The sequence below is a fragment of the Callospermophilus lateralis genome, chromosome X (assembly GCF_048772815.1).
Source record: "Callospermophilus lateralis isolate mCalLat2 chromosome X, mCalLat2.hap1, whole genome shotgun sequence".
Classification (NCBI taxonomy): domain Eukaryota; kingdom Metazoa; phylum Chordata; class Mammalia; order Rodentia; family Sciuridae; genus Callospermophilus; species Callospermophilus lateralis.
Window position 1 is genome coordinate 89,891,205 of NC_135325.1, and position 26,963 is coordinate 89,918,167.

Consider the following 26,963-nt stretch of genomic DNA (forward strand, 5'->3'; position numbering starts at 1 on the left):
GTGGGTATAGCCAGTGTGAAAGGAAATGAGCTTCCACCTGTATCTTCCCTACTCTAGTCTCTGAGGTAGAAACCAGGTGCCTGTACAGTTGTTGTTTTGCGTTGCTACAACCCCCAAAAGGTTGTTGGAAATATTTTGAGTTATCGCAGCTAAGGGTGGGGGAATTGGAAACCGGGTACCTGGATCAGCCACAGAACCGTGCTGGTAGCCACACCCCCTTTGATGGTTTTTAAGGGTTGATGGGCTTCCTCCGCACTAGCACTCGGGACAGGGCCGGACTTCCTTCTCCGGTCTGGCTGGGCGCCTGGCGTGTCTTCCTCCTCCGGTCTGGCTGGGCGCCTGGTGCGTCTTCCTCCTCCGGTCTGGCTGGGCCCTTAATATTTTTTTATAACTTTGTTATTTATATTTTTATGTGGTACTGAAGTCTGAACCCAGTGCCTCATATATACTAGTCAAATGCTGTACCACTGACCCACACCCCCTGCCCTGTTATAGTGATCTTAAAGTAAAATATTTCATATTTTATTGAGTCATCTTTTGAGGAGAAAATGATTTTACAAGTATTGCATGAAATAGGCTGAAAAACAAATAAGGCTTGAGATAGTGGACCTCAGAAAACTATGGGGTATAGTCAGATTACATCATAGTCACTACTTGAGTGTTAACTATGTATGTCACCACCATGCTAATTTATTTTCATTTAACTTAACACTCCTCAAAACCCCCATGAACTAGGTATTTTATCCCTATTTTTACCATAAAGAAGTACAAAGATTAAATAAGTGGCCTAAAGTTATGGTTTTTTTTTTTTTTTGGTGTGTGTGTGTGTGTACTAGGGATTGAACCTAGGGATATTCAACCACTGAGCCATATCCCTAGCCCATTTTTTATTTTTATTTTTAAATTTTGTGACAGAGTCTCACTAAGTTGTTGAGGCTGGCTTGGAACTTGTGATCCTCCTGCCTCAGCCTCCCAAGTCACTGGATAAAGTTGTGTTCTTGATTGCCACACTATACTACTCTTACATGGAAAAAGTGGGCATAGCGTTCAAACAGATGTAAAAACCCGAGCTAAGAGCTGAGGGGATTTTGAAGAGAAATTTGTACTATTTGTAGCTAATCCTTAGATTCAATGTCTATTGAATACTATAAAAACTCCAATCACTTTCAAGAATGTATGCATTTTAGTTTTGAAAATATATTCATAAAACTTAAGAGAAAAAAAAAGCAAGTGTTGTCCGTTTGGATCTGCTGAGCTAAAAAGACTTATGTAAACACACTTTTGTCTTGCCTTTTTTTCTAGGGGAATATCATGAAGAGTATCTTTATCCTTCAGGTCAGTGAGATGTAATCTGACATTTATCAATGTTGATGGAATTTCAAACTATAAATTAATGCTATCTTTTTTTCCCTTTGTCTATATCCTCTAGAGCCAGACTATGAAACTTCAGGTGTATATAGCACAACTGTGTCTACAGCAAACTTGGTAAGTATTTAATAATATCAAATACTAATAAACTCATATCCACTATGTATTAGGCCACTGTTCTAAGAACTATATATATAAATTATTTAAATCAGAATAGCCCTATGAGGCAATTAATTATATTCTCATTTTGTAGATGAAATTGAAGCATAGAAATTAAGTAATACATCTAACATCATACCACTTTTATGAAATTAATTCTGGTTAGATCTATCCCTTATGAAGTGGTATGAGAGGACATTCTAACATTGGTAGTGATGATCATTTAGAAGATTTTATTATGATTTTTTTTATCAAAATGGGCTTTAAATTCCAATATTATTAGCAAGTATACTTTCTGATTATGCTACATATCCAGCGAAGGTCTATAGGAAGGTTTGCTCAGGTATTCCGGCTGTGGATGCTCCATCCATTTTTGCCAAAGCAGGAAATAAAAGGTGATAAATGGTGCATTGGGTCTTAAAGCTTTCACTGGAGATGACGCATTACTTTCTTTTTTCATTTTGTTGACCGCAGAAGGTCTCACTAAAGAGTCTAATCTCTGTGTGCCTGGAAGGCAAAAATTTGGAAATATTTCGACAGCACTAAGAACTACAACATTCAACTTAAAAATGTATTTTCCTCCTGCAGGGAAAATACTGACTTCTACCCCAAAAGAGACAACCTAAAAAGTCCTATTCAGTGTAATCAAACTCAAAGCACAGGATTTCTGGGTAATGTGTAAGATTCTATATATTGGGTCCAGGTACAGTTCCTCTTGATCTTGAGGCCTGAACCCAAAACCACCAAGTTTAACACCCCTCTCCCAAATTTACAGTGGTGGGATAGTGTAAAAATTACAGTGAAGTTCTTACTACTCAGAAAGGGGGAAAGTATAAGAAACATGGTTAATGGTCTGTAGCAATTCTGAGATTTATATGGGTACACATTGTGAGGGCTACCATGCTGCACATAGGGACTATTCTCTGATTTATTATTATTGGCCATATTTGAAGTAGCCACTGGAGGATAATCCTTCCTTGGTAACTGAGTGACTTTCTCAGCCTGCTTCATAGAGAAGATAGGGGCTCAAGGAGTTTTATTTCCCTTGAATGGTTTTAGTCCTGGCTCATGGTTTCTTTGGCTCTGAGTTGAATTTATTTGGATCCTCTTTGATTCCTATGTTTCTGGTACCAAAAGCTATACTAACAATTCCATTTTTTATAGATATACGACTTAGATTTGCTATAATTCTTTGGTTTCTTATCCCTGAGTTCTTTCTACTTGATTGCAAGTACATTGAGCTCATCAAGGATTGATGGAAGGGACATACCTTTGGACACTTTTTCATGAGGTGTTTTGTCTAAGTACACAGATTATATCCCTAGTTGAACACTTGCTTTGAGGCATCTTAATGCACTCAAAGATTTTAACAGTGATTTTATTTAATGCTGCAAAGCTGAGTTTTAACTGGTCTTCATCATCCAAAGCATTTATATTATATAGTTTAGGGTTGAAACATGCTTTCTTCAATCTTATGAGTCCCTAGATGCAAGGACTGTTTAGTCTATTCACTATCATTCCTTTCTACACACTGCCAACTTTTTCCTACATACATCTCTGAAAAGACCTTGCTAAACTGCTGATAATAATCAAAACATACTAACATTTGCATTTCTAACTCATTTCACCAATCATTATCTCCTTCCCAGTTAGGTTTTTGTTATGGCAGCACCCTACTTCTACTTACCAGTTTCTGTTTCAGGTTTTGCTGCATTAACACTCTTCCACCCGCCCCACCAAAGACTCAGTTGACTGCACATAGGAAAAGTTGTCCTTGCTAATGTTATATGTCCAGTGCAGGGTGGTTATGGCCTTCTGTTCATCATTGTCACTCAGGGATCTGGAGTGATGGGCTCATACTTTCACAGTTCAGCAGGACAAAAGATACAGAAATTGAACATTGACTGTTAACATTTCTGCTCATATTTCATTGGTCAAATAACTCACGTGGCCATACCTAATTTTAGATGGAACCTAGAAAGGCATTCCTACCATGTACCCAAGAGAACTGGAATAATTATTTTCTATTATCTAATTATGATTAATTTTAACCTTGGAATCTTCAGGTACTAAAACTTTTGTTTTACTGTTAAGTTTTCTATACATCTTAGAAATTAGAAGAAAATTCTGATGCATAATTATTTTCCCTTTCTTGTTCCTTCCCCTACTTTGCCCTTGTTAGAAAAATAGTGTTTTCCCTACCCCATTATTATTATTCTCATATTGAGTATACTTTCAATACCATCTCTTGAAATAGCCATCCAAATGAAAAGGTAAATAAAAATCTTATCATTATGGGTGACAGGAAGGGACACTTCATTGTTCCTTTAATTTCACTTTTTCCATGTTCCTTTTTGTTCTGAATTCATCATATGCCCCTAGAGCTTTGAATCTCATAAGAGGTTCCACTCCCAGCCCCCAAATCCAAAGCAAATTTATAAGTAATTTTTTTTATAATATTTATTTTTTAGTATTTGGCAGACACAACATCTTTGTCTGTATGTGGTGCTGAGTATCGAACTTGGGCTGCACGCATGCCAGGCGAGCGCGCTATCGCTTGAGCCACATCCCCAGCCCTATAAGTAATTTTTGCTGCTATATTTTTGCTGCCACAGTAATCTGTTATGCATAAGTCTAAGCCTTTTTAAACGATCTTTACTTTCACAAAAACAAGGTCTTGGGCCACAGGGAAATAGTATTTGAATCCTTACTCTGTTAACATCCTGCTTAATTAGGATGTAGCTAAACAAGCACTGAACCTATCCTTGTCCCAAACTACATATTCAGATAAAAGGCTTTCTTTTAGGAAAACTGTTATTGGTGTTTGAAGCTTTTAGGGCAAGAAAGACTTACTAAGAAGGTGTTTCAATCCATGAGGACTGGTTGGTTGTGATGAGGATAGGTAGTACAGCAGTCACCAGAGTGATACCTTTTGGACCATTGTCTTAGTAGTCACTTGAAAACTTGAATGATTTCAGGACATATCACTTTCATTTAGTTTTAAAGATTGAAACAAAGCAGATATTTTATTAATGTGTTGGCTTCTGGATTTCTCTTTGTTCAACTATATTTCTGTATTCATTAAAGTCTCTTCAGGACAGAAGACCATGTTCTTTGTCTCCTCAGGATACAGTTACCTCATACAGCTACCCCCAGAAGGTAATCTCTTAGTGTTAGCAAGCATTCATTTACATGGTCTGAATAGAGGAAATGAGTTCTCTTTCTTTACCTTCATCATACTTCTAAGCATCTGCTTGTGTTTCTTTAAATAGTATTTTAATCTTGTGGCACCTGGCACAGTGATTCATAAATTCATTCAACAAATTGATTAAACATCTATGGTATTCCAGACACTGTTCTATGTGTTCATGTTAAACTACTCGTACTTTACCATGAAACTCTTACATAATGAATGTGTTAATATTAAATTACCTAACAAAGTTATCTTTGTTTTACTGAAACTTAAATGTAAGGCTGTCCTCTGGAATTCAAAGTCAGCATAAAGAAAGGAAGCTGAAATCAAAGAGTGAATAGGATTGTCTGGGAAAAGGAAGAGATTGAGAATCTAGAACAGAGCCTGCTGTTCACAAAATTTAGAAAATGAATAGAAAATGAATAGTCAAGGATGGAAGAAAAGCATATTATGCTTCCATATTGTAGAAGTTCTGAAGAGGGAAGAATTTTGAGGAACAGTCAAGTGTCACTTGCTGCCAAGAGGTCAAACAACATAAAGATTAACGAGAGTCTACTAGAGTTTGCCATAGAGACCACTGATGATTTTGAATGCAATTTCAGAGGAACAGAGTGGGTAGCAGGCACTCTTGCAGTTAGTGGTAAGTTTCTGAAATAGAGGCTGCCAATGAGGACGGTATTTAAGAGGAGTCTGTTACCATTGATTACCTCTTCATGCTCATCCCTGTAATAGATGCTATGAGAAAGTAACCTGTTCTCTTGAGGAGCTTTTTCCTAAACAGCAAAAATTGCAATCTCATGAAGTCTTGAAGTTAAAAAAATGCAAAGCACCTTTTATATTTAAAAAGTGTTTATGTGGGGAAATGTGTATGCATATATGCATTATAAATCTCTGGAATGATTGGCAGGAAACACAGAAGTGAGCTGGTTGGGAAGAAGGCAACTAAGTATATGGAGGACAGGAGTTTGAAGGAAATTTTTCATTGAAGTTTCATTGAATCATTTTGTTTACCTTCTCAGGAAAACAAAATTAAAAAGCTTTCAAAATAACGTGTCTTCTAAAAGAAGTAACCTTTCTATATAGGGTTTATACAAAGTTTGACTTTTCAGTGTTTTACTTATCAAAACAAAATATTTCCTATAATGTAGGTTCAGATAAGAAACCAATGCTGTTAAAGAAGCCAAACTTAAGAATTCTGAACTTTCTTCCATACTTACAGATGATGGGAAATTCTGCAGCAGTTGCAGCTTCCTGTGCCAATAATGTTCCAGCTGCAGTCTTATCTAACTGTACAGCAGCTAATCAAGCTAGTAATACCTCGCCAGTTTCCTCACAGAATGTTATTCAGCCTCTATTTGTATCTCCACCTACAGGAGGTAGATCAGGTAGGTTTTTAGTGTTTGCTTACTTTGAAAGCTCTTTTCCTATTCATAAACATGTACATACGAGTATTCTAGCTATTAGATAGGATAATTTTATAATATCTTGAATTTTAACTTATTAAGTTTGTGGTGCTATTCAGGAATCCATGAGATTTAAGAGTTAGGGTTTCAATTGGCTCCAGTAAGATTCTGTGCCTATCATATGCTGCTGACTACTTAGAAGAATTGTACTAGTTTCTAAAACTTTGAGTTGTTTTATTATGTTTCTCACTTTATTGGATAAATTTCTAAAAAGTTTGCTATAAAATACATTCCTGTGTAATGAATTATGTTCCTATAAATATCATAATAAAGAATATTAGGCTCTAGATTTTAAGAATCTAGGTTAAAATCCCAGTTTTGCAGCTTATTAGGTGTGTAATTTTGATCATGTTACTAAACCTTTTTTATCTATGTGCTTGGGAGTATGGATAGTACTAATTCATGAAGTAGTTGTGGAATGGGAATGATTTAATATAAATTAAAATTCTCAGAATTCTGAGAAGGTCATGGCAACAACAGCATAGCTTTTCTGAGTCCTCAAGTAAAAACCTACAAACAAAATCTGCAACAAAACTAGATGATATGGTATCCACACAAACCCTCAAATTGAAGTAGGTAGGGAGAAACTATCAGCACAGGACTTTTGAATACTCTCAGATTTGTGTGGGAGCAAGAAGCTTGAAGCACTGAGGATGTTATATAGACTGAAGAATAGAATAACCCCAAAAGAAATTAGAGTGGCCAATTAGGAATAAGTAGCTAAAACTGGGAAGGGATTTGATCTTTCTAATAGTAGGAGACTGTGTGAGCCACTTGATAGAAGAACCGAAAGGTTTAGAAAGCAGTTTAGCCCCTCAGACCTGACCTTGCAGTGCTCCCTTTTAGGGTATTGTTTCTCACTGAGGAGAAGTTTCTGGGAGTGGATTCAGAATTGATCATGATGGGGAGAAGACCAGGTCCAGACTAAAATTGGGGAGGACAGAACCAAGGAATCCTAGAAACCAGTTATATTTTGAATACTCCACAAAACAGAGCTTAATGAAGTCAGAAGACTATTCCCCAATTGTAAAATTTCATGAAAATTAATTTTGCATATAACTAAAAAAAGAAAAGCATTAAGGTAAAATGGTATACAAAGATATGTTAAGAAATATTAGAATAACATCCCTGCCAGGCGTGGTGACACATGCCTGTAGTACCAGTGGCTTGGAAGGCTAAGACGGGAGGATAATGAGTTCAAAGGCAAGGCACTAAGCAACTCAGTGAGACCATATCTCTAAATAAAATATAGAAGAGAGCTGGGGATATGGCTCAGTGGTCAAGTGCCCGAGTTCACTCCCTGGTAACCTTCACACACAAAATAAAAGGTCTGGGGATATGACTTGGTGGTTAAGTGCCCCTGGGCTCAATCAATCCCTGATAGAAAAGAAAAAGATGAATATCCCTGCAGATGGCAAAAGTATGCCAGAAATTAAGCTCGGCAAACTTAAAATTGTAACAGTCAAAATGAGGTAAAGAAATTAACAAAATACTACAGAATGTTAAAGAATAACAGAAGTCAGAATTAGAAAAACACATGAGGCTACAATACTCGGGAAAGATTTAGAAAAAGAAGACAATCATTTTAGTAATGACAAACTATAAAGAGCCCGATCTAATATATATACTAGCTAGAAAAACGAGGCCAGGCATAGTGGGGACTGCCTATAATCCCAGCCCCTCTATTTGGGGGGCTGAGGCAGGAAGATCTCAAGTTGGAGTCCAGCCTCAGCAACTTATTGCTATGCTGTCAAGCAAGGCAATCACATGTGGTAATTTAAATTAGTTGCAATTCAATAAAATATTTAGTTCTTCAGTCACTTAAGCTTCATGCTAAGTGCTCAAAGCCACACGTGGCTAGCAGTTATGGTATAGGACAACACAGAATATTTGTACCCACATAGAAAGGTGTCACACAATAGTGTATAGAGAATGAGGTTTGAATTTTTACCCCAAATATGTTTCAGTCATTTTTTTTTTTTGCATTAGTTTTGGTGACCCCTTAAATTTTGTGCTGGAGCACCTCACCATACCTTAGTCTTGGCCCTGTTCTTTGATCTCTAGAGAAGTGGAGCCTTACTGTATATATTTATATTCCCTTCTGAAATGTCCTGAAGCAGCCAAAGCTACATGGATGGGCAAAATGCCCTATGTTGATTTCTACTAATATCAGAGAAAACAGTACTTCTCTTTTTCTGGAGCCATCCCTTGAATTATACCTGTTAAGCTTATGGAGCTCAAAGTCTGAGGATGTCATGCTTATGCATTTCTAGAGCAATTGAAAACAAAAGCCTTTTTCTTAAAGGGCTTACTGTACAGACAGTAACCTTCAAATTTCTTTTACTGTTGATTTAGGCCTATGAGAATATATTAAACTACCTCTGTCTACTGGCCTGCTATTTTCCAACTGAGTACTCCATGCTGCTTTTTTTTTTTTTAAAGAGATGGTGTGGTTTGTTTTGAGTGCTAGTTTTAAAGGAATAAAGGTGTTTTTTTTTTTTTTTTTGGATAAGCCATTTTTTGGTTGGTTCATAGATTTAGAGCACTAGGGGATATTCTGAAAATTAAATTCTTTTCCCAAAAGTGGAGATTTCTAATCATATGTCAAAATTCTAAAATAATTGAGCAAATTTTAAAATTTACTGTTTAATTGAGATACAGTAAAATTCTTGTTTTGATGCTCAGTTCTGTGAGTTTTTGATAAATGCATAAAGTTGTATAATTGCCACCACAATGAAGACAGAATTGTTTTATCACCCCCCAAAATTGTTTCATCAAGTTTTAGATCATCCTAAGACACAATCTCTTATTACTATTAGCCTGTAGCTTTGTAAAAAGTACAGATGAGTATGTTACTAGTATTTGTCACTGAATGAAAACAGTGTGGATTAGTTCTTACTAAATTACCAAAATAATAAACTTGCATAAATTGTTCCTATACTAACCTCAGGCTACTTGAACCCAAATATTCAATCCTTTATTGAATGATGCAGTGAAACTTTCTATACTCTTAGGGCTAAGATGATAGTGTCAGTAATCCAGCAATGAAATTTGGTACTTGAATTTCCCAATTTGGCAAAAATAATTAGTTTAATTGATCATTTATCAAAAAATGAACAAATTTATTTTGGCATATTATACATGTGTATGTATGTTTTTGCTATGTTGGAACCATAATTTTTCCTTTATCGTAATAGAGGATGAATATTTAAGCATTATATTTTCATTTCACATATCAAAAATTATAAGTCATAAATGAGCATTGTTTTTAAGCTGTTTTAACAAGCATGAAATGTTGAAAGGATAAAATATTGCATATATCCTGCTTTGTTTCAGATTTTTGTCCCTCCTTAGAGATTAAACTGTGGTAAGCTGTAGTTACCAATATTCCTCAGATGCTTACCAGTAGAATTCTTCAGACATAACTGAAAACTCTGAAATCTCTAATCTGTGCTGTTTAATCTGTCTCTTCTGAACTTCTACATCTTGTAATTTTGACTGACAGATTGCTGAAAACATCTTTAAATTTGTGTTGGGTATAAAGCTAAGTAACCTTCCAGCTTTTTGTTTTTAAGTCAAACTATGAGTTAAGAATTCTTTGATCATATTCAGGAAATAAGAAAAGCAGAAGATGAACTATTACTTTTAAGATGTTACTCTTGTGCACTGACACTTTGTTTCGTTTGTTAGTGATTGCAGCACCATCCTATCCATACCATTCTGTTCCTGCTGCTGGGTCCTCTCTTCCACCACCACCACTACCACTTCCTGCTTCTGCTCTTGAAATGGGGGAGGCTTCAAACTTACCACCTCCACCTCCACCCTATTCCTGTGATCCAAGTGGCAGTGATCTGCCTCAAGGTAAGTAGATTTTGAGACTTGTATAAGTTTATTTATGTCTGAGCAATTTTTAAGAGCTATCTTTGGTTGACCTATGGGGTGGGGAACCAAATGGAAATTGACTTGAGAGCATAATGCTGGGTAATTGATTAAGGAAAGGATCAATTATAAATTAAAAGCTGAGAATATCTTCTGTATAATAAATGGGTAGTTCATTTCAACAACTCATGATGTTTTTTGTTTGTTTTAGTAGCAACCTGTCTCTCCTGAAGTTTCTCAAATGAGTAGCTTTGCTTTTCTCAGTTATTTTTCTTGAAAAGCAGGAGTTGGTATCAGAATTTTTCCTTATAAATTCTTTGCATAAACTTATGAAATTATTGCAATCTTGAGTGCAACTGAATTTTGAATAGGGCTCTTAAGGGTCTGATCTGCCTTGGATTTCAGCTATGTGTTCCTGTTTCTAAAGAGTAATTTTCCATGGGAAGTTTTTTGTTACCTCTCCATTTGTCAGTACTTACTCAAGAGAATTATAGTTGCTGGAAAATTATACTTGTTGGTGATTTGCAGCTTGCTTATATTTTTGGCTTAGCATTCTCTTGATTTTTTCTAGCTGCTTATCTACTCTGTTGTGAGTTTTTCCCTAGCCCTTAAGGCAATCATCAAAATTGTCTCCAACTCCATTCTGTTTTTTTCCCCTACCTTAAAACTTCATTGTGTCTATGTAGTGATTCCCAAATTGTGCATTAGTCTCAAAAGTTTCAGTTAGCTTGTTTTCCAGCTGCTTTCAAGGTATTTCCTGTAGCTTTTTAGACTTCCATTTCAAACTTAAATGTCTGTGATAAAATTCCTCATCTTATCTCCCTTTCTTATTCCAGGCCACACAAAATATTGATTCTTCTTATTTTCTTAAATTTCCATCTAATTTACCCAATATCTAAACCCTGATTTCTATATTCTCTCTCCCTTCTTCCCCCTCTGTGTCCAAGATGTCACCACATAATGCTGATTTTCATTTTTTCAGCATATTATTATGAAAATATTCAAGCATACATCAGAGTTTTTTTTTTTAATTTTTAGAGTGGTGGGGATCAAACCGAGAGTCTCAGACATGCCAGACAAGCACTCTTACCACTAAGTCACATCCCAGCTTTTGTAGTTGAATTTTCAAATGCGTAGTAACATATTCATCATCAAGATTCTGTCTTTAATGTTTATCTAGCTTTGTCACATGTTTGTTCATCTTGCCCTCCATTTATCTCCCTGTCAATTGATTAATCCATCTTTTAAAAAAATTTTTTAGTTGTTGACAAACATTTATTTTAATTATTTTTATGTGGTGCTAAGAATCAAACCCAGTGCCTCACACATGCTTGGCAAACACTCTGTCACGAAGCTCCAACCCCAACCCTCCATCTTATCTTTATGAATTGAAAAAAATTATATAGATATCAATAGACCTTCCCAGAATAGGTAAAGAACATGTGGTATAAATTTCCAAAATGGAATGCTGTTCACCTGTAAAAAGGATAAAACCCTGTCATTTGTAGCAACATGGATGAACCTGGAGGACATTATGTTCAGTGAAATAAGTTAGGCACACAAATATCACCTGATCTCACTCATTTGGAATCTTAAACTGATCTTATGGAAGTACTGAGTAGAAGAGTGATTATTGGAGGCTGGGAAGGGTAGAGGGGAGAGGAGGATGGGGTAAAGATTGGTCAGTGGGTACAAAATTATAGTTGGATATGAGGAATATGTCTGGTATTCCATTTGCATAGTAGGGTTACTATAGTTAATAATGTATATTTCAAAATGACTAGAAGAAAATATTTTGAATGTTTCACCACAAAGAAATGTTAAACGTTTGTGATGATGAATATGCTTAATACTCTGATTAGATCATTACGTAATGTATACATGTGTCAACATGGGATATCATGTTATACCTCATAAATATGTACAGTTATGCATCGATTATAATCAAAACAATGCACGCACCTGTGTTACCTAAATCCCATTCAAGGTATTAAACATTATCATTAAGCTGGGCATGGTGACACACGCCTGTTATCCCAGTGACTCGAGAGGCTGAGGCAGGGGGATTGGACATTTAAGACCAATCTCAGCAATTTAGCAAGATCCTATTAAAAAAAATAACTAAAATTCTGGGGATGTGACTGAGTGGTAAATCACCTGTGGGTTCAAGCTCCAGTGTCCCCCCCAAAAAATTACCATCCCACTGTGTTTTCTTATGTCTTTCCTGGGGCCCCTCCCTATTTTCCCCCAAAGCCAGCCACTGTTCTGATTTTTTTTCTACCGTAGATTAGTTTTGTATGTTTTAAAATTCCATCAATAGAGTATATAGTATTTATAGTAAGCTTCTTAAACTCAGCATAATGTTTTTGATATTTAACCATGCTGCATATATTGATAGTCCATTTTCTTTTATTGCTGATCAATAGTTCATTGTATCAGTATTCCAAAGTTGATCCATTTTCCTGTTGATTTACATCTCGGCTATTTCCAATTTGAAGCTGTTACAAATAAAGACTTTCTTGCTCAAGTCTTTGTGAATAAATGTTTTCATTTCCTTTGAACAAATACCTAGCAGTGGAATTGCTGGATCATAGAAATTTGTGTTTACTTTTATAAGAAATTGCCAAACATTTTGCCAAAGCTGTACTATTTTGAACTCCCACTAGCACAAGAATTTCTTATCCTCACAAACATCAGTGCTGTCACTTGCTTTTATCTTAAGTATTGTGATTAATGAGGACACTTTAATCCCACCCCCAACCTCCACACCCAACCTTGGTAGAGCACATCTGTAATCTTAGCTACAGGAGGATGAGGCAGGAGGATCACAAGTTGGAAGCTAACATTGTCAACTTAGTGAGATCCTGTCTTAAAAGAAAAAAATAATAAAAGGACTAGGAATGTAACTCAGTGATAGAACACCTCTGAGTTCACTCCTCACTACTTTAAAAAATAAAACAGACCATTTTGTAGAGCAGTTTTCTGTTTACAGCATAATTTAGAGGAAGGTACAGCAATTTTCCATATACCTCCTATCTTCAAGTGTGCATAGCCTACTATATTATCAACATCCTCACACCAGACTGGTACATTTGTTATAATTGTTGCAACTACATTAACACATTATTGTCCTTCAAAGATGTATTCATAGTTTTCTTTAGAGTTTACACTTGCTGTTATACATGTTGGTTTGGACAAATATATAATACATTTCCTCCATTACAGTATTACACATAAGTTGGTTTTGTTGTTGTTACTGGGGATTGAATTCGGGTCATTGGACTACTGACTGAGCCATCTCCCCAGCCCTATTTTGTATTTTATTTAGACACAGGGTCTTACTGAGTTATTTACTGCTTTGCTTTTGCTGAGGCTGGCTTTGAACTCTCTGTCCTCCTGTCTCAGCCTCCTGAGCCTCTGAGATTACAGACGTGCACCACTGCTCCCAGCACACTCTTTGTTTTTGTTTTTTAACTAATAAAACACCTCTGTACTCCATGTAATCATACCACCTCCCCCAGCCTCTGGCAATCACTGATCGTTTTATTGTCTTCATAATATTGCTTTTTTCAGAAGGCCATATAATTGTGATCATATAGAATGTAACACTTTCAGATTGCCTTCTTTCACTCAGTGATATGTATTGAAGGTTCCTCCATGTATTTTTATGGCTTCTTAGCTCATTTTGTTTGAACACTGAATAATAATCCATTGTCTGGAGGTACCACAGTTTATATATCCATTTACCCTGTAAAGGATATCTTGGTAGCTTCTACATTTGGACAATTAATAAGTAAAGCCGCTTTAAACATCCTAGGGCAACATTTTGTTTGGAAGTATTTTCAGTTTTTGAGTAAATACCAAGAACCATGATTGCTGGGTCAGATGGTAAAAGTATATTTAGTTTTGTAAGAAACTGCCAAACTATCTTCCAAAAGTGACTATTCTTTTTTTTAATATTTATTTTTTAGGTGTACACGAACACAACACAATTCCTTTTTATTTTTATGTGATGCTGAGGATCAAACCTGGGTCTTGCCCATGCTAGGCGAGCGCTCTACTGCTGAGCCACAATCCCAGCCCAAAAGTGACTATCCTTTTGCATTCCCACCAACAATTAATGAGAATTCCTACTGCTTCATATTCATATCAGCACTGGCATTACCAGTGTTCTGGATGTTGGCCATTCTAATAGGTGTGGAATGGCATCTCATTACTTTAATTTGCATTTCCCTTAGAGCATATGATATAGAGCATCTTTTCAGGTGTACTTTTGCCATCTGTATATCTTCTTTCATATGGTATATTTTAAGGTCTTTGGCTCATATTGAAATCAGGTTGTTTTCTTATAGTTGAATTTTAAGAATTTTGTGTATTTTGGATAACATTTATTCAGATATGTTTTTTGCACATATTTTTTCTTCCAGTCTGTGGCTTATCTTTTCATTTCTTTTGATGGCATCTTTCACAGATGTTTTAAATTGTAATGAAGTTCACTTTATCAATTACTTCTTTTGTAGATCATGCCTATGGTGTTGTATCTGAAAAGTCATCACCTAACCAGGCCATTTGTTTCTGAAAGTCGTCACCAAATCAGGTCATTTAGATTTTCTCCTAGGAGTTATCTTCTAGGAGTTTTATACTTTTGTGTTTTTAATTTACATTTCTGGATCCATTTTGAGTCAATTTTTGTGAAGAGTATAAGGTCTTTGTATAGATTTTTTTTTTTTTTGCATGTGGAGATCCATTTGAGTAGTCTTTTGTCAGGTATGTTTTGTGAATATTTTCTTCTTTCTTAGGCTTAACTATTTTCTTCATGGTGTATTTTGGTGAGCCTTAGTTTTAATTGTAATAAAATCCACTTTGCTTTCTTTAACCTAAGATATTTTTGCGCACCCACAAGATATTCTGCTATGTTTTCCTCTAAAAATTTTGCTTTCAGTTTTGTGTTTAGGTCTGTAATTATCTCAAATTAATTTTTATTTATGGTGTGAGATGGAGGTTGAGGTCAGTTTATTTTTTTTTTTACCTTATGGCTGACTTTTCAGTATTCTAGCAGTACCTTTATGAAAAAGATTTTACCTTCCTCATTGTTTCACATTGGTTTTGGCCAAAAATCAAATGACTATTTAGAGTGCTGGTCTGTGTCTGAATAATTGATCTATTTTTCAATCCTTATGCTAGTACCACACAATTTTTATAATAAATTATCTGTAAGTTATCTAACACTTTTTTAGGTATTCAGAGTCATTTGCATTTCCATTTGACTGACAGTTTTTTTTAATATTTATTTTTTAGGTGTAGATGGACACAATACCTTTATTTTTTATGTGGTGCTGAGGATCGAACCCGGGTCCCGCTCGTGCTAGGCGAGCGCTCTACCACTGAGTCACAATCCCAGCCCCTTGACTGACAGTTTTTACCCCATGTCTTTCCCTACCTCCCTAAAACACTTGGTCATTTGGGATTACTCAGTTTGGGGAGAATTGCCATTTTATTGCCACTTTGAATCCATGAACCATAATATCATAGTAATCTATTTAGACCTTCTTTGGTTTCTAAACAATCTTTTTGATATAGCAATCTTTTATAACATCTTTTGTTAAAAGTAGTCCTATATATTTAAGGTTTTGGTGTTGTAGTAGATAGATTAAACTTTCATTTTCCAATTTTGTCCCTCTAATACACAAAAAATGCGGTTGATTTTTGTGTGGTGTGTTAACCTTGGCTGATTTATTAAAAAATTGTCTTTTCCTTTTTCTAGTATGTTTTAAAAATTATCCACTGTCTCCATCCTAGGTCATGCCTTTATGACTTCATCCCTGAACAATTTAATTAGCTTCTCACTTATCTGGTATCTGTATCACTTTGCATCTCTTCCTAGTTCAGAACCCTTCAGTGATTCTTCAGTTTCTGTGAAGTTCAACGGGTTAGCTATGACAATTATGACTTTCTACTATCTCATGTCTACTTCATTCCAATCTTTGATTCTTCTGTGAACTCTGCACCTAGATTTGTACTTCTCTTTTCTGTGTGATGATTGCATTCATTCTTTCTGCATGCATTCTTCTAACTTCTTATTAACCCCCAAAAGACACTCTGCCCCCATTAGTAGTTTCTCCCCATTCCTCCTGGCCCTGCCTACTTTTTGTTTCCATAGCTTTGCCTATTATAATATTTCATGTAAATGTAATATAACAATATGTAGTCTTTTGTGCCTGGCTTTTTTCCCTTAATGTTTTCAAAGTTTATCCATGTTGTATAGCATGTATCAGTACTTCATTCTTTTCTGTTGCTGAATAATATGTCATTTTATGGATAAACTGAAATTATCTGTCAGGTCAATCAGTAAAAATATATTTGGAGATACAGTTAGAGTGTAAGAATAGTATATTTAGCATGTTCCCAGGATTGTAGCAAAACACACAGAATGTTAACATTCTCTCTTCCTCAATACATCTAGTTTTGTTCATTTGTGAAATAAAAGTACTATAATGTCTGGAGAAATTTTGTCACTTTGTTTCTTCTTAAATACAGAATGGCATTCCTGTAGCATGTATCTAATATTAAGAATACAAATATAATTTGTATTTGGTAATTAAACCTTGTATCAGAAAAATGGTCTTAGGTAAATGTTCACTTATTATGAGATAGAATTGACGGTTATGTCAGTGTGGACTATAATTGACTACAGTTGACTACAAATGAATACATTTATATCTACTTTAATGATGCTCAAGGAGAAAAGCTTTTAAATGATAGTTCTAATTGCTTATGTCAATCTATCACTAAATTAGAACTTTTTCATTTTAGATACAAAAGTTTTGCAGTACTATTTCAATCTGGGATTGCAGGTAAGTGTCATGTTTAAATTGCTTTGATAAATTCTATATTCAAAATATCTGTTTTGAAAAATCAGATACTTGAACTTTAAAAACCAAAAACACTCATATATTCATACATATTTGTCAAAAACTGGTTTTCACCACTCTGCTGGGTTATAAAGGTGGGTACTGATAAAAGTCTTATCACTGGAAGGTGTCCCTGATTTGAGGTGAGAGCTCCTTTTTATTTTTTTCCTTTAGGGATCATTTTCCCCTGAAACACACTTTATTTATTTATTTATTTTTACAGATGTACTTTATTTTATTTTATTTTTTTTTATTATCTACACATGACATTACAATGATCTTGGCAATTCATACAATTGTATCATTGGGGTATAATTTCTCATTTTTTTAATTGTACAGATTGCAGAATCACACTGGTCATACAGTCACCTATATACATACAGCAATCATAATAAAACACACTTTATTTCTGATACAACAAGATGGTGTGTTTATTGAAAGGACATATTTTTCTGAAAAGACATCTTAAGATTTGGCAGACAATAATAATATATAGTCTCCTGGATGATTCTCATATAGTTCATATTCTTTATCACTGATTTCCTTACAACTTTATACATATTATACATCTAAATTAAGAATGGCATAGTGGTTTTTTCCACCCTTTGAGACTTTTTTCCCTAAATGTAGTTTTAAGAATTGATAAATTACTTGTCCTTTAATTATATTTTTTATGGTCACATGTGGAAACTTGTTATCTGTCCTGCAAGACTGAGGCATTTGAAAATATTCTTCCCAATGAGCACAATGATACACACCTATGTTTTAGCTTCTGGGGAAGCTGAGGTGGAAGGATAACTTGAGCCCATGGGGTTCAAGGCAGCCTAGGCAACATAGGGAGACTGTATCTCAGAAAAAAAAATATTTTCCTGCTTTTTACAACATGAGAATACCAGGAAATGCAGAATAGATGCTTTAATACTTTCAAAAATAGTAATGTTCATGACAATACATCTGGAAAATACTGAGGTATAAAAAAACTAACATTACCTGTTATAACCACTGTGAATTTTGAAACATTTCCTTACAGTTTTCTAATTTTTATGTTACAAAATAGAGATTATGCTATATAAAATTTTAATTGTTTAATTTAAGATGAGTAACTTTGTGTTTAAATATTTAATAGCATGACTTTTTTGCTGTATAGTACTCCTTTATGAACATCTAATAATTTATTCACCCAGCACCTTATTGTTAAATACTTAAGTTATTCAATGATTAATGCTTTTTAAAATAATGCTACAAAAGAATCTGAATCTTTGTATTCAGATTTTTGTATATCTCTGATTTCCTTAGCAAGCTTTTCTATAATTCATAGGTCCACATATGAGGTAAGAGATACTGCAAAAATCTTAGTTCTAGAAGAGAACAAATTTTCTAAATATCAAATCTTACCCCACCTGGAAATGGGCACATTTTTTAAAGTGATGAACTAAAATACTTTAAGAAAAGGGAATAGTAAAATTTCTTCTTGTTGTTGCCCTTTCTTGCTCCAGTGCTATCACCACAACTACTGGCACTCCATGGTCTGTGCGCCACAGATGCAACAGCAGCAGCTTTATGTAGAGAATTATCCAATGTATTGTGAACCACCTTCTCTGGTAGACCAAACTGCTCCTCACTTTTACAGTGAGGTAGGGAGAGCAAGTGGTACACACATAGAAGCATCAACACATGGTGAGTCTGTAATGGGATTGCCTGCAAGAAAGATAATGGGATTTTATTGTGTACAATTTAATTATAATCTTTTAGATGTTTCATTGGAGCTATATACCTAGACCAGCAGTTATGAAAGTAGGATATGTGGACCCCTTGAGGTCCCTGGACCTTTCAAGGGATTCATGATGCCAAAAATAGCAATACTAAGATTTTATTTGTCTTATTGCATTACATTTGCATTCAGGGTGCAAAAATCAGTGGTGGGTAAAATTGCTGGCACCTAATCACAAACTAAATAACTAGCACCAAATTCTGCTAGTGATCAGTATCTTCTGACTGCCATACAATTTATACAAAAGTACTAATTTTCTCTTGTTTTGGTCAAAGGTGTTATTTTTACTAACTTTTTTGCTTTTGTATTTAATAGTCTTTGTGATAAAATGGGAACTACTTATAAAACACTGTGCATACTGAACGAAGTATGCTGATTCGAGTAAGGAAAAGATGCTTGTGCTATTGAGTTACTAGCTGAACTAGCTTACTTTTTTTTTTTTTTTGAGGTTCTAGAGATAGAACTCAGGGCCTCACACATGCTGGGCAGTCATTCTGCTGCTGAACTACATACCCAGCCCCCAGCTAACATTTTTTTAATGGAACGTTCTTTTTACTTGAAAAGCTGACAGACAAATTATGACTGTTGGTACTTGATTGATCTGCCCAACATTTTCTCAAATGAACAAAGTCAGACTATGACTAAAGAAAAAACAACATGGTAATATTTGTTGTCAAAGAAAATTCCAACTTTCCAATAAAAATTAGAGAACCTGGGTCTGCTATCATAAGCTCAACAGCTTTCCAGGAATTACAACTCTGTTAATAAGTGGAGTTATTAGTGAATGCAGTTTCAAAATTGTATAATGAAATACATCCACATTTGGGAGACCAATATAACCATGTGAAGTAAAAGTTTCCCAATTACTAACTCATGATGTTACTCATGCCTTATTTTGTAAAAGAGCTATCCAAAGTGCAAGATAAAACAGTGAATTTTAATGTAACAGTATGAAAAGTCCACATTGCCAGTGATCTTTGAGAAACTACCCCTTAGTATAGTTTTGGTGAGGCATCAAAGAATATCTATAATTACCTGAAGTCTTGTCATTAAAGGACTTCTCTTTTCTACCTACGTGTCTGTGTGAGGACAGACTTCTTCATATACTTCAACTAAGACAACATAGCAATAGATTAAATACAGAAGTGCATATGAGAACCCAGCTGTCATCTATTAAGCCATACATTAGAAATTTGAACAAGTACAGAACAATGACACTCTTACATTTTTTTTTTGTTGGCAAGTTTTTTTGGGGAAAGTACTTATTTTTTAGACAAACTTATTTGTTAACATGTAATGAGTTTATTTTTACACATTCATATATAATTTAAAATGTTCTCATTTAAATTCCTAATACAGTAAATATCAATAGCTATAGTCCACATAAAAAAGCTGTTTGGGGTTCTCAAGTTTTTAAAAGCATAAGGGGTCCCTGAGACCTAAAAGTTTAAGAACCACTGTGTTAGACCATAAGTATAGTCGCTGTGTGAGCTCAGAGTATAATACAGATAAGGAGGCATTTTAGGGGGATTTAGGATCTTTGGACTACCCTTCTTGGACAGAATCAGAATAATTTCTCTACCTCTGTAGAGAAGTGATGTGAACTAACCTACCAGATGTGTTTCACATCCCAGCACTGCTACTCAGTGGCTGTGATCTCTTCTAAGTTACCTAACCTCCCTAAGCCTGATTTTCTGTATCATGGGAAATATCTAACTTGTCAGGGTTCTAAGAACTAATAAACACCTTATGTGTTCATATACTGTTTGGTGTATATTAGGAATGCTAATTTCCTTTTCTCTCCCTTATAAAGCATATTTTTCGTTTTGAAATGTGATTAGTCCCAGAGAATCTTATCATTATGTGTGTTGATGTGATATGACCCATAGTTATTTAAAAATGTCATTCTTCATTGCATTTTTGTGCAATGTACCTTTTATAAGGTTATTTTTAATTATAGTAAACCATGAGGCAGTGGCAGTCTTTATTTCACAGAATAGGCTAAGATAACCAAAGGAATTAGATTCCTTTGTATCTCATAGGTATAGTCACTGTAGCAAGATCAGAGCAGCATTGTCTATTTCCACTGAAACTGATGTGTAGTAGCAGAAGTGTTGTAAAATAATATTAGGATCCCAAAAAACATTTATGAGAAGATACTTTTAGAATGATCTTCAGTATTATACCTTTAAGTATACATCAGACTGTACAGACACCTGCATTTTTCATTGCTAAATTGGTACAAAATGATTATTTAGATGATTCGTATTATACTGGAAAACTGCTGGGAAATTTAATTATGACCACTTCTTATAAGAGCTGGAAGGATGCTAGAGAATGTTTATGTATTTAGCTTGTTGACACTTAAATCATCCCAGAACACTATCTACAGAAAGAATAGATTTGACACATTTTAAATGTATGTATAATTTTTTATTTGAAATGTTTTGAATAAATTTTTGGTAGCTGTCGTTTTAAAAATGATACCATTTTTTTAATATGATGCTGAGGATCAAACCTAGTACCTCACACATACTAGGCAAGGGCGGGCACTACCACTGAGCCACAACCCAGCCCCAGACACTATTGTTTATATTTGACATGCTCCTGCTACAGTTCCTGTGAACTTTCTTATACTAAATATATTTTTCACCTCTAATACCACCCATTTATGGGCTAGGGCTATAGGTCATTGGCAGAGTGATTGCCTAGAATGTATTAGGCACTGGGTTCAGTTCTTAACACTGTATAAAAATAAATTAATAAATAAAATCAATATAAAATTACAAAGACCATTTATAACTGGAGTTCTGCTGTAGTGGATTTTTGTATATAAAGCATACTATATGCATTCTTTGTTTCAGGTACTTTTCTGAATATTGACCCTGGATCTATCCCTCGTGGAGCAGTCTGTTATCCAGTAATGTCAGATCCCTATGGCCAGCCTCCTTTGCCAGGTTTTGATTCCTGCCTTCCTGTTGTGCCAGATCATTCCTATGTTGCCTCCTGGCATCCAGTTGGTATAGCATATGGTGGTTCTCAAATTCATGGTGCTATAAATCCTGGGCCGGTTGGCTATATTGCTTCACCTTCTTCAGCTTCTCATTATGTACCTCAGAATATGTAAGATGCAGCAATATGAAGAATATTGCACTGCCGTTTTCTTGCTGTTTGGTTTTCAAAGAGTGTTTTATGATACTGTTTAAGTGATGTAGGTGGTAAAAGTCATCATTCTTGTATCCGTCTTTAAGATTATTTTATCTTTTGATTTAAAATATTCCTCTAAAGGAATACTACTTTGGGCTGTGAATAAGGAAATCCAGATGGATGTACAACTAGCCCCATGTTGAGCATAGTTCATTGTATTCAGATGTTTTCCTGTCAGCCAGCTTGTCACCTTTGTATTAGCTGATGGTGCCAATTGATAAAAGGAGTAATCGTACAAACTATTAACCTTGGTACAAGTATCATACATATTAATATTAATACCTTGGTTCAGACAAAACTGTTCAAAATTGGAATAATTTCGACTTTCTAGAAAGTAAAACGGCAAACCCAAGAGTTTTTGTTTCTGAAAATCTTAGTATTAAATGAGAGAGCTCTTCAGGTTTCTTAAGAATTTAATCTGACCTGAGTTGTGTTCTGTGATGTTAATCAGTTTTGAAGGCACATGGTGCTCTGCTTTAGATTTCTCTCATGTGTTATTGTTTAATATTGGATTTATGTAACTGTTTTACTGCACAGTATTGAATTGGTGTCCTTTGCACAGTTAGCAGTAAATAAAAATGAGCATTAAAAATTACCAAAATGAGTGTTTTTTTTTTCTTTTTCATGACAGTGAAGAGTGTACCAGACATTTGATTGTTTCAACATGTTTTCCTCTGGCATTTTAGTTGCAAAGAATGTGAAATTATAGTTTGGGCTGGTGGGGTGCAGTTGCAGGGCCACTTGAAATGTTATTTAATATCAGGTCATTGCAGTGCATACTGTCTAGTTCTTTTCTCTTGGGAATGTATATTTTTAAATTGTTTTTCTGGTTTTAAATAAATCTGTAGTTCAGTGTGGTATGGTACATGCTTATAAGGAGGCTGAGACAGGAAGACACAAGTTCAAGGTCAGCCCCAGCAACTTACTGAGGCCCTAAGCAACTTAATGAGACCCTGTCTCAAAATAAAAATGGCTGGGGATGTAGCTTTAAGCTGCTCCTGTGTTCAATCCCCGGTAAACCCCCACCCAACCTCCAAAAAAAACTATAACTCCCCAATGGAACTTTCATGTAGAATTGCTTTCTCATTGTCCTGTACTTCTAATAGTTTTCATATCTTCCAGTTTTTGTTTTTAGATTATCTTGCAAAGACTAGCTTTTCTCTGACTTTGTGTGAGACACGTTTCATCAGTCTTTTTTGCTTTCCTCCATCTGTGTAAAAGCCACAAAATCTGTATTGATCAATTCTTCTCTTAGGGCTACTTCATCCAAAATGCTTTGGTATATCTTACCTCACAGATATTTAAAGTTTTCTTTGGTTGCCACAAAACCTATTTACAAATATCATCATCTTTAAAGGTTAATTTTTGCTTGTGAATCAGTCTGTCTTTGACCCGTAAAGCTGCACCTCAGCAAAATAACCATTTGAGGCATTAGGGCTTGAGGTGCTTCACTAGTACTAGAGTGGAATCTATTGCCAAGAAGAGATTCTGTCTTCAATGTCCTATTCTTATGATGATTGATATTACTGAATCCTAAATAAGCCAGTGTACTAGTTAAAGGTTTCTGCTTCATATCAGTCATGGTATTGGTTGAATTTTTTGGTTTTGTATCCTTGATCTTTAGGCCTTGCTCTAAAAGTAGGCATGTGACAACTTTAGTAAAGAAAGATGGATGACAGGGCACCAATCTTTACAATAGTCTGCTCTGTGTATGTTTTAATGTTTAAGCTTCTCGGCTAATCTTGTGGGTTTTCAATTTGTGTAGTCTACAAATTGTTTTGTGTAAAGGTTTTAGTCAAGCTTACGAGCATGGAGCAAATGCTCTCCCAACGTTTTTCAATGTGCTAACATTTCTGAAGTATAGCTAGTAATTTCTTTTATTTTGAACTGTCAGTGGTTCACTAAGTAGTGTATAAGAGGTGTTTTAGAAGATTTTAGTCTTTCTTGAGAATGTGAGTCTGGTGTTTGATTTTGAGTCGAGCACTTCTGCCTTAACTTTCCAGTTGTTTGTTTTTGTTTCAAAGGTTTAGGTGGCTGCCTTGCCTTAAATTTCATCATTGGTTCATCTACTGAAGGGCATGTAGGTTGGTTCCACAGTTTAGCTATTGTGAATTGTGCTGCTATAAACATTGATGTGGCTGTGTCCCTGTAGTATGCTGTTTTTAAGACCTTTGGGTATAGGCCGAGGAGAGGGATAGCTAGGTCAAATGGTGGTTCCATTCCCAGATTTCCAAGGAATCTCCATACAGCTTTCCATATTGGCTGCACCAATTTGCAGTCCCACCAGCAATGTATGAGTATACCTTTTCCCCAAAATTTTTGCCAACACTTACTGTTGTTTGTCTTCATGATAGCTGCTATTCTGACAGGAGTGAGATGAAATCTTAGTTTTTATTTGCATTTGTCTAATTGCTAGAGATGATGATCATTTTTTTTTATTTGTTGATTGTATATTCTCTTCTGAGAAGTGTCTGTTCAGGTCCTTGGCCCATTTATTGATTGGGTTATTTGGGTTTTTGGTGTTAAGGTTTTGGGTTATTTATATGCCCTAGAGATTAGTGCTCTGATAGGTGAGGCATAAAAGTTTGCTCCCTAGATGTAGGCTCACTGTTCACCTCACAGATTGGTTCTCTTGCTGAAAAGAGACTTTTTAGTTTCAAACCATCCCATTTATTGACTCTTGATTTTAATTCTTGCACTATAGGACTATTATTAAGGAAGTTGAGGCCTAATCTGACATGATGAAGATTAGGGCCTACTTTTTCTTCTGTTAGACGCAGGGTCTCTTGGTTTAATATGAATTGTAATGCATCCCACTGTCATATTTTAAAAAATTAATAAAATAAAAAATTTCATTATTGATGCAATTTAATTAGATGACTGTTATTATCTTAACTCTGAAATCAACATGTGTACTAGATTGGCCTAATTGTTATCAAATGAATCTACAGTATTTATGGTTTTTAAAACCATATGATTCCCTTTGCTTAGTTTTGTGTTAGCTTTTTTCACTGTGAACAAAAACCTGACAAGAACAACTTTAGAGGAAAACAAGTTTATTTTGTGCTCATGACTTTAGAGGTTGAGTCCATGGTCAGCAGACTCTTGGCCCAAATTGAGGCAGAGCATCATGGCAGAAAGACATGGTGAAAAAAATCCTGCTCACCTCATGGTAGCCAGGAAGCAGAGAGAGACAGGGAGGAGCCTGTGGGACAAGATAAAATCCCTACAGGCTTGCCCCCAGAGACCAACTTCCTTTAGTCACACCCAATCTACTTATAGTTGTTACCACCTAATACATGAGGCCTTTGAAATTATTAATCCACCTAATGGATTAATCCACCGATTAGACTACAGCTCTCATAATAATTTCATTTCTGAATATTCCTGCATTGTCTATCACATGAGCCTATTGGGGGACACCTCATATTCAAATGATAACATGTATCATAATACATCTTCTCCAAGTAATAATGAAGGAGTGAGCTCTGGCCTCCTGTTGTGGGTTGAGAATAACCTGTACTGCAGCAGAAGTCTGCAATAGTTAATAGAGGCAGCTGCCAGATAAAACACAAGTAACTTTTCTGGTAATTAAATGCAAAGTTGACATTTTAATCAGTATGTAGCAGAAACAGTCATGGGCTGCTTTTTTTCCAATGTTACTTCTTTAGTTTCCCTGGATGTTACAAAATGGTCTTTACTGGTAACCAAATTTCATCTCTTAGGACTTTTTGGGAACAGGAGATATAAAAGCGCTGTGGTTTGTTTGGGATCCTTTACTTTTATCCCCTTCCTGATATAAATCTGTCCACACTAAATGTAGAAAGCTGGATAATTTCCATTATAAGGAAAAGGTATTGAAATTCATTTTCATGCTGTATATATTTATTCTCAGAACTAATTATGGCTTTAGTCTTGATCAAGAGAAGATGAAAATATTGAATCTGTTGTAATTCGAGACTTGTGAATTTAAAACATCTTTTATTTCCTTGGAGCCTACAATCAAAGCATAACCTTTTTAATAAGCTTTGGAAATTGTATAAACAAATCATGGTGGTTTAAAAAAATGTGAACACCAGACACTCAAATAAAATATCCATGAATAACAATAGTCCATTGGGGAGGGTAGGACATGAACTACCATTTAGACTTTCCTAAATCTCAGACTGTTTTAGTCCATTTTATTTCCAGTTATAATAATAGCTAAGAATTTAAGAGAACTAATATAGCAAAAGACAACCTGTCCTCTGCCAATCCTACATATAATATTAAGCCTCGGTAGAAGCATGCCGATTTAGAATCCTTGTCCACTCTTCTAGCTCAATTATCAAAGGAAATTTTCCCTGTAATACTTTTCAGGGGCATGTGGGAAATGTAGCTTCAGGAAAAGATCCCCTTGAGTTTAGGTAACCATTTTGTGGTTAAAACTGTCTTAGAATGATTGATTTAGGAATTGTTTCAAAGAATCTAGGGATGAGGTTTTTAGATGAAAGAATATTAGCTAGTTGTGTGTCATCTGTTGATAATAACCATTGAAGCCTGGGTTTATTATGCTATTATCTATTTTTGTGTTTGAAATTTTTCATAATAAAATATCTTGGTAACTGGCCATCTGGAGAGGAAGTGTTTGCTTAAGAAGTTAGTAAGTGGTCGAGTTTTAAGAAGCATCTTGAATCCTGAAAAACAGTAAATTGATCACATTTTAGGGAAAGGCTGTTGCATTTGGTCAAAAGATACTGCTAAGACATTAAGGGATTTGTGGGGATCCTGTAAGATAGAAAATAGGTTCTTTAAAACTCTGTAATTTTGAAGAATATTCATTAGCTATGTGTAAAACTTTTTTTCCCTCCCTCTGGTACCCAGAACTGAACTACTTCCCCAGCCCTGTTTTTTTTTTTTTTTTTTTTTTGGTGGTGGCGGGGGTTGTTGTCTTTGTTATTTTGTTTTGAGACAAGGTCTCACTAAGTTGCTTAAAAACTACTTTTAATAACACATGATAGCTCCCCCTTCCA

The 26,963-nt window shown here is 35.1% G+C and overlaps 1 protein-coding gene across 2 annotated transcripts in view; it reads left to right on the plus strand.

Moving 5' to 3' along the window:
- Nucleotides 1-22,528, plus strand: part of Alg13 (ALG13 UDP-N-acetylglucosaminyltransferase subunit) — a 79,325-nt gene extending 56,797 nt beyond the window's left edge. The window contains exons 20-27 of one of the 2 annotated variants that reach the window (XM_077106990.1): nucleotides 1,303-1,335; nucleotides 1,430-1,485; nucleotides 4,615-4,686; nucleotides 5,940-6,105; nucleotides 9,874-10,044; nucleotides 16,876-16,916; nucleotides 18,470-18,650; nucleotides 21,609-22,528. In XM_077106990.1, the coding sequence (XP_076963105.1) occupies nucleotides 1,303-1,335; nucleotides 1,430-1,485; nucleotides 4,615-4,686; nucleotides 5,940-6,105; nucleotides 9,874-10,044; nucleotides 16,876-16,916; nucleotides 18,470-18,650; nucleotides 21,609-21,871 (983 nt within the window). In that variant the 3' untranslated portion in view covers nucleotides 21,872-22,528. The remainder of the gene's footprint in view (nucleotides 1-1,302; nucleotides 1,336-1,429; nucleotides 1,486-4,614; nucleotides 4,687-5,939; nucleotides 6,106-9,873; nucleotides 10,045-16,875; nucleotides 16,917-18,469; nucleotides 18,651-21,608) is intronic. The other variant, XM_077106991.1, reaches the window with a different exon arrangement.
- The last annotated feature ends 4,435 nt before the right edge of the window (nucleotides 22,529-26,963 follow it).